This window comes from Quercus lobata, chromosome 11, assembly GCF_001633185.2.
Source record: "Quercus lobata isolate SW786 chromosome 11, ValleyOak3.0 Primary Assembly, whole genome shotgun sequence".
NCBI lineage: Eukaryota > Viridiplantae > Streptophyta > Magnoliopsida > Fagales > Fagaceae > Quercus > Quercus lobata.
In genome coordinates, this window is record NC_044914.1 from 25,780,321 (window position 1) to 25,788,860 (window position 8,540).

Below are 8,540 nucleotides of genomic sequence, written 5' to 3' on the forward strand. Positions count from 1 at the left end.
TTTTTTTTTAGCATCATAATTATTTGTTATTACTATTAATGACTTCTTATCAATATTAATTAAATCTAAAAAACTTTCATCACAAAATGATAACGTAAAGAGATGATAAAATACATACTAATAATCCAAGTTTAAATTGTACTACATAAAAATGTAAAATGGTGATAAAAATTAGGTTTTTAATAAAATATGTGGGCAATTTGGTAATTAACTCGCATATCCAACGATAATATTAATGAAAGTGGTTGTGGCTGTTGCAAAAGCCAGACCCAGCTGTAAACATGTTAAAGCCAGCCCTTGTGTATTTTAAGGAAAATTATTACGTACTTTCGGAGTACCATAAATACATACTCCCTCATCTCACATAAATGGTGGGTTCCACCATGAATTTAATTAGTGGAACCTACCATTTATGTGAGAGGAGGGAGTACGCATTTATAGTACTCCGGGAGTACACAATAATTTCCCGTATTTCAAACCGCTGCTTTTCCTTCAATGCACTTTTTCAATACCTTACCAAATGCAATTTTTAAATTTCCAGCTTCAAATAGTGTGTTTTGGCTCCTTAAAATGGAACCAAATGCACACATTATATTAAGCACTTGCGTTATAATAAACCCAATGTAAAGTTTAAGTACTAAAGAATATTTGACTAAATCTAGACTAATCATAAACTCACACAAAATTAATATGTTTACTTATAAATATATAATCTTACAATTAATTTGGACTACTTGAATCATAATATATGTCCATCACCGCCACTCAAACTAAAAATTGAAAGCTTGAATTTTGAATGTATAGTTTGGTAAGATACTGTATCAGTACGTTGCATAGAACACCGACGACAGATATCAAATTTTTTTTTTTTGGGTGAAACGCCGAAAGATATCTAGGACAATAGCGGTGGTGAAATTAAAAATCTGGTGGAGTAGGCGTGTCACATTAATTGAATTCCCAAGGGTAGGTATGCAACTCAAGACTTTGATACAATGAACGCGTTGCTTCTATGACCACCAATTTTTCGTGTCTCCTTCTGGATTAACTATAAACTTCTTCCGACAAAGCAATATTCTCATTCCACTCGTTTTTTTCCTTCATTGTAACATCACTCCACTCATGATACTTGTATATATAGGACAACTAATAATTATGAGCTTCTTACCTATAAAACATAAGACTGAGAAGTAGAGCAAGTATCCCGGTGCCATTCATTGGAACATCACTCACTCTCACTCTCTCTTCACTTGATTCAACAGTCTAACCCATCAACATGTCAGTGACCAAAAGCTCTCCTCAGAAACATGTGGCTGTGTTGCCATTCCCATTCGGCAGCCATGCCTTGTCTCTCTTGACTCTGGTTCGCAGATTAGCAAAAGCTGCTCCAAACGTTCACTTCTCATTCTTAAACACACAAAAGTGCAACCATTCACTCTTCTCCGCAGCAAAACCAGACGAGACCTTGCCCAACATAAAACCCTATGATGTGGCCGATGGAGTTCCTGTTGGCCATGTTCTTTCCCCAAATCCTATTGAGGCTGTGGAATTTTTCATTAAGGTCTCGCCACAGAACTATAAAAGAGGCTTAGAAGTGGCTGTGGCAGAGACTGGTATGAAATTCTCTTGCTTGATCTCCGATGCATTCTTGACATTTGCTGTGGAGGTTGCCGAGGATTTGCATGTTCCATGGATCCCAATTTGGTTTTCTTTGCCTTGCTCTCTTTCAGCTCATGTTTATACTGACCTTATACGCCAACGTTTTGCCAGTAATAAAGTTAAAGATGCAACCTTGGAATTCATTCCAGGATTGTCTCAAATGCGTGTTTCGGACTTATCTGAAGAGGTGATATCGGAGAAGTTGGAAGAGACAACTTTCTCACACATGCTGAGTCAAGTTGGGTTGGTATTACCGCGAGCTAGTGCTGTGGTGTTGACCTCTTATGAAGAACTAAACCCACCTCTTATCAATCATGATTTCAAAACAAAGTTTCGAAATGTGCTTAATGTGGGTTTTTTCACACTATCGCCGCCATCACAGTCGGGTTCGGATTTAACTGGGTGCATATCTTGGTTAGATGAACAGAAGGAAAGGTCGGTTGCGTATGTAAGCTTTGGAACTGTGGCTTCACCACCTCAAAATGAGTTAATAGCATTGGCTGAGGCACTGGAAGAGAGTGGAATTCCATTTCTGTGGTCTCTCAAGGACAACATAAAAAGCCTCTTGCCCAAAGGGTTTGTTGAGAGAACTAGATTGCAAGGGAAAATAGTGCCATGGACACCGCAGGTAAAAGTTCTAGCTAATTCTTCAATAGCTGTGTTTATAACTCACTGTGGTAACAATTCTGTGTCCGAGAGTGTTGCATATGGTGTGCCACTGATCTGTAGGCCGTTCTTTGGTGATCATCACATGACTGGAAGAATGGTAGAGGAAGTATGGGGGGTTGGTGTGAAAGTCGAGGGTGGAATTCTCACTAAGAGTGGATTGCTTAAGAGCTTGGAACTCATTTTGGGGCATGAAAAAGGGAAGGAGATGAGAGATAAGGCCCAAGCTCTCAAACGTACTGTACAAGTGGCTGCTAGCCCAAATGGTACTGCTGCAAAAGATTTCAGTCATTTGGTGGAGCTAATATCTTAAACTTTAGCACTGGCTGACACCTACAACTTGTATGGTGATTGGTTTTGTTGATCTAATGCAAATTCCTCATTTCACTTTTTGTATTTTAATTTATGTTCATCAATCACAACTTATAATAACTTGTAATTTATTCATTTATCTTTCCTTAGAAAAAAAAAACCAGGGTTTATTTTATTTATTTTTTTTTATTTTAATACATATCAAGTTATGATTAATGAAACATAAAGTAGGATACAAAAAGCAAAATTGAGAATTTGTATTCCTGCCGATCAAGACTATGAGGCACTTATGCATTGGAATAATAAAAGTATGCAATTTAATAATTTAGTAATTATATGAGTAAGATTGCAATGAGTAGAGTTGAGCTAATTATAAGTCAAAAATTAAGTTATTCAAGTTTGGTTTAAATTTGTGTTTAAGTTGCTAAAGCTTGTGTTGACAATCTCAATCTATACTATTATTTGTAATATTATAAACTTAATTAGTAAGTATTTTTATCATGCCTAAGTTTAGATAGGTTAGGAGAAATTTTAATTGTGTAGCGCACACTATACTATTGTGAAGCTTTCAGACTATAATTTTTTTTTCTTTTTTTTATAAAAAAAATACCAATCTTTATCATCAAGTTTAATTAGTTTATTAAATATCTATGACACTTCCCATGCTATCAATGATTCTCTTTCCTGTGAAATTAAAAATCAGGACCACGAGTAGCCAGTAGGTGTGCAACTCACGACTTTCGTACAATGTGTTTGCCTCTATGACCCCCAAATTTTCATATCTCCCTTTCAACAATAATAAGACTCCACGAAAATGACTTTTTTTTTTTTCTTCCCCTGACTTGTGTTTTGTTTTTATCTTTGTCAATTTAAAAAATATATTTTAAGTGAAAAGGGGATTAAAATCTGGATGTTTCAATTTTAAACATTAAGAAATTTCATTTGAACTAAAAGGGAAGTATATATCCAGTCCACACGCGATGTATCATATATCGCGACTTTTTTAAGAAACTTTAAAAGGCAGAATTAATATCAAGCTAGGAACACATGGACAACCAAGTTACTACAAGCTGTCCGTTATGGGTTGAATCTTGAGTCACATGCAAGTACGTGTACAGCTAGTAAAATTGAATCACATAATGTTATAGAGAAAAATCTATTCACACAATGTGATTTACACATGTAACAATACACTAAAAACTTGACTTTAAGTTATATTTTTAGTGTATTTTACCAGAGTGTGTAAAACATACTGTGTGCAAAGTCCCCCATTCTAGTCCCAAGTCCCCCATTATGTAAACAAAAAACCCCCCCAAAATTGTATAAAACAGTCCCAAAATTGTAATGATGTAATTGAATTTTTTTAATAGAAAATAATAACGTGGGTCTTACATTTGTTTTTGTTGCCTTCAAAAAGACCCCCATAACATTGAACTAATATAAATCCAACCTAATTGAAATCGTAAATTGTTTCACCAAAAAATAAATTTTTATGAGTATGCTGAATAATCACTAACAATCACTTTTCCTAACAACTTATAAAAGAGATGTTAATAAAACTTAAATACAAAAATCTAATTAGCAATTTGGCATTTTAAAAAATTAGAAGAATTATTTTCACTACAAGAAATTTAACTATTTTCAACGGTTGAAATCGTCGAAAAAAGTACTAAAACCCATTGAAAAAAGTATTTTGAACGGTTAAAATGACCGAAGAGAACCGTTATTAAAAACTGTGTCGAGAACATTTTTCTATAGCCTGTACAACCGTTGAAAAAAGTATTACACATTTATTAACAGTCAATAAACATCGAAATAAGTATTTTCTTTTTTAAAAAAAAAATGGATGCACTCTTTCACTTTAATCAAAATTTAATAACCTGATTTAAAATATAAATGCAAACACAATTGTGCAATTCCAAATTGAATTTCAACAGCCTATCAACTACATTTATAACACAATGAAGCAAACTGTACAAACTACTCCCAATAGATCCTAGGCCTAAAGCCAAAATTACTCCCCAACCAAACTAGTAGAACAAGAGCTGGGGCACCGCACACCAGCCACATGTACATTCATTTAATTACCTTATCCATTGTATTTGATAAGAAATTCTCTCCTCTCCTTTACAGCAAAATTTACACGCAGAAGCCCTGGCCTTTTTTCGCACTTTTTTAGAGCTTTTCCCCAGCACGTGTCATTACTTCTCCGGTTGCAATCTTGAGCCTCTCATCTTCCTTCTTCAGTGCTTCATTTAAAGCTGTATGAAAACAGTCATACAAAGTGCATTACCACTTAGTAACTTCTCTTGCTATTTTATATAGAACAGGTAACACTAAATAATAGATGGCTAGAAGTCAAAAGTAGATGGGTAAGATCCTCTGCACCTATTAGATTAGCAATATGAGGTAATAGTGGACAAAATTGGGGCCAAATTAAGTACCCATAGAAGCAAATTATTGCATTGGTATACAACATGGATCAACATCAAAGTTGCTTTATTTTTAATAGGTATCAAAAGGGAAATAGCATAGAACCAGTTTGGGCACTTTTATAACATTAAGCATCAAATAGAGATAATAAGCAGTGGAATTACTAAATATTCAAGAAAAAGGTACACGAAAAAGAGAACATAGATTGACCTATAGCATGAAATGACAAGGACATAGCCATTGATTTTTTTTTTTTTTTTTTTTTTTTAAGTTCTAATAAGAAAAATTTGGAAGCAAAATTGTTTTGAAAGTCAATACCTTTTGTTTAGTTCGATGGCCATAAAATTAATATTGGAAAAATTATTTTCCACTTTTCTTTGGCTGATCTTAGCTATCTTAGAGCATAAGTTATTACTTTTGATTCCATGAAAAAGAGAAATAGTTCACTATAGTATTTCCATCCTTTTAGTTTTGCACCAAGAATTGGGTTCACTTGGTCACAGAAACATGGATGGTTTAAAGAGTCTGAACCCCCTCCCCCTTCCCAATGTGATCTATTTAAAGAGAACACTAATAGATAGAAGCTAGTCTCCAAAGAATAATGTTTGATCGCCCTAAGGTCCCACCCAAGCAACCCAAAATCATAGATTGTATATAACTCCATCAGTGGAATAATCTTTCCCTATTTGGCAGTCTCTTCAAATAAACATATCTTTGATCTGCCCTAGGACAGAGTCCAACAATTGAGATTGAACTCTATATGTGAAATTCAGGTACTTAGTCTAATGTGTAATTGGTTTCAAATTATGAAGTTAAGAAACAAAATAAAACAATTCACCTCATTGGGAATGAAATTAGGATAGACACCATTCCATAAGGGGGGCGCTCTGACGTCATTACTAGTCCTTTGAAAGGTGAATTAGATAATGCTGCATGTGCATGGTTCCCCATCTGCAAAGCAGAGCATAGTGAACATAAATGATAAATTGTTGGTAGTTTTAAAACTTTAATGCTGATGCAATGTATGTTATTTAGCATATGTGGTGAAGATTAAAACTGGCCAGCTATATTTGCTACAACGAGCAAAGGCCTAAGGGTGACTGTTAAGTCCTTCAACTAGGATAACCGAATTTAGTATTTAAGCTGACTTGAAATCATTAAGTACATCACAAAATTTGGCTTTCTCACATGCTACAAAAAACAAGCAAATTAAAAAAAAAATAAGCTAAGCTAAAAAATTTACCTTAGAACCCCTTCCATTTTGCACATTGTATGAGTCAAAGTGGAACTGAAGGCATCCCTCATTCTCCTTGGAACCATTACCAAGTGAAGGAGGAGACATCCCCTAATTCAGATCGAGATTGTGGTTGCCACCTGCACCAAGTCACATTCACAGACATTTCAACAACTACAAATTTCTTGTAAGTTTCACAGACAACAACGAAAATTAATATACGTAAAAAAATTATAGGAATACCCACATGTTTTGCAAGGAAGCTTGTTTAAGTCATCCCTGGACATGCTTGTGCTTCCAATGCTGCCTCTCTCAACCACAAATGATGAAATTAAAATATAAAATATATATATATATATATATATATATATATATGGTAATAGGGTGATGCATGACACAAGTTGCTGCATTGACAGTTTGTCTAAGTTTATAGTTAATGGTCTTTGGATGTGGTCTACTGACAAGTCAGAAAGCTTTGAACAAATCAATATAAACTTTGTGAAGTGCAAATTGATGGTGAGGATAGAGAAGATTGGGTGTTTGCTGCTTCTTGTTCTGTTTATCATCCTTTATCAAAATTAAAAAAAAAAAAAAAAAAAAAAAAAAAAAACCCCTGGAATGGAAACAATATAAAATGAACTGGACAACTATACTACTTTATTATTGCAAAGTAGGAAGCAAAGATGTTCTAACTTCACTACATGGTACATTGAAACTTCCTTCTGCTCTTGCTCAGGCCATCCCACCGCTTGTAGCTGTCCTTATTATTTGAAAGAGGGCTGCCAACAAAAAGATCAAGGGAAATCAAGTGATCAATAGCATGTTAAAAAAAAAGGCAACTTAATCACCTAAGAAAACCTAATGTCTATGTATATTAACAATGATACTATTCACCAGTTCAGCAACTACAGGTCCAAAAATAAATACCCCCCAATCAATTTTGTAGTCTTATCCCACCGGCATGCATCAAGGAATTTAGAATAAGCAAAATTAGAAACTGACACCCCTATATGCTACCAAATATTATGTTCTTGACCTGTAAAGTTGCAACAAGCAAATAATATTAATGTGAATGATAAAACATTAAAATGCACATATTTTTAGCATGCTCCTAGAGCTACATTAAAGTTTCTCAAACCCACACAACATAAATTAGTTCTATAGCCCACATCCCTGTCAAAATTACAAGAGAAAAGCAGTAACCACTAGATTCAGAATTACAAGAGAAAAGAAGTAACCACTAGATGAAGTCCACAATGTTACCCAATAGCATGTTTATTGGACACATATTTTCATCTTTTTAGCAAGTTCATGCAACAACTTTATGTCACAGTAGACTTAAAAAAGAGTAAAAGAGTCTGCCAACGTATAGCAAATATAAAACATGTGGAAAATTGAATAAAAGCCCCTTCACCCCTAATCCCCCCAAAAGGCTATTAAAGAGCATTAATAGTATGTCAACAATAAGAAGTTAGAAAGGCCATACATGATCCAATGACTACAAAGACAAAGAAACCAAGAACGATAGGCCCAACTAGGTAGTCATATCCTTTCTTTGAAGTGGTTTCAGGCACTAATCCCGTCTTTGTGATGTTCTTCTGAAACTTTTCCACTTTCCTCTTAGAAGGGCGCTTTGAAGTAGTTTGTCAAATCCATAAAACAACCAACACACGTTTCCATAAAAACTATGAACCACTGAAATTAACAAACATCTAAACTCCTGTTAATTTTCTGCTTATACCAAAATGAAAATTACCTCCAAAAATGAAAAGCAAATAACATTAAACAAAGAAACAATCATTTGGCATTCAACCAAACAGCCAAACCTTACTACCAAAAATTTGAGGTCAGCACTGAATCCTCTGCAAACTAATCAGGGCTAGTCACAGTATTCTATTTGGCATCAACCCATATATGAAAAATCATTGAAAGCACCAACTGTTGTTCCTAAGAACATAAAATAAATTTCATAATCTTCAACTTTAATTAAAAAGAGGACTTTCTCAACACCAAAGACCAAACCACACTCTACAACAACTTAGATAGTACTAGGATTCAATCATATATTTAAGTTCAAGCATTCAAATAGAAAGGGGCTAACTTGTTTCTTTCACTAATCCTATCCATCCATCCATCCAGGACCAAACTAACATTAAAAAATCACATAAACACACTTTATTTTAATCAAATTACAAAGCATTTGATAGTGATTTCTACTTTACCCAGAAAATGTAAAAGC

The 8,540-nt window shown here is 34.3% G+C and overlaps 2 protein-coding genes and 1 long non-coding RNA gene across 3 annotated transcripts; 1 reads left to right on the forward strand and 2 right to left on the reverse strand.

The window, feature by feature from the left end:
- The first annotated feature begins 1,094 nt into the window (after window positions 1-1,094).
- On the forward strand, window positions 1,095-2,714 carry LOC115969491 (anthocyanidin 3-O-glucosyltransferase 7-like). The gene has a single exon (XM_031089151.1). The coding sequence runs from the start codon at window positions 1,274-1,276 to the stop codon at window positions 2,633-2,635; it is 1,362 nt and encodes a 453-aa protein (XP_030945011.1). The 5' UTR covers window positions 1,095-1,273; the 3' UTR covers window positions 2,636-2,714.
- Window positions 2,715-6,344: 3,630 nt separating this feature from the next.
- LOC115967810 lies at window positions 6,345-6,618 on the reverse strand. The gene is made up of 2 exons (XR_004086555.1): window positions 6,549-6,618; window positions 6,345-6,441 (listed from the first exon to the last, which is right to left on the reverse strand). It is a non-coding gene; the product is annotated as an uncharacterized LOC115967810 (long non-coding RNA).
- Window positions 6,619-7,019: 401 nt separating this feature from the next.
- On the reverse strand, window positions 7,020-7,944 carry LOC115966621 (probable stress-associated endoplasmic reticulum protein; the record flags this gene model as incomplete). Its single annotated transcript, XM_031085821.1, has 2 exons — window positions 7,020-7,080; window positions 7,788-7,944. Coding segments are annotated over 2 exons (204 nt in total), but the record flags the coding sequence as incomplete, so codon positions are not given.
- Window positions 7,945-8,540: the final 596 nt, after the last annotated feature.

What these genes read in the sequence shown, in the direction of transcription:
- LOC115969491 (XM_031089151.1), top strand. Translation starts at nt 1,274, where the DNA reads ATGTCAGTGACCAAAAGCTCTCCTCAGAAACATGTGGCTGTGTTGCCA.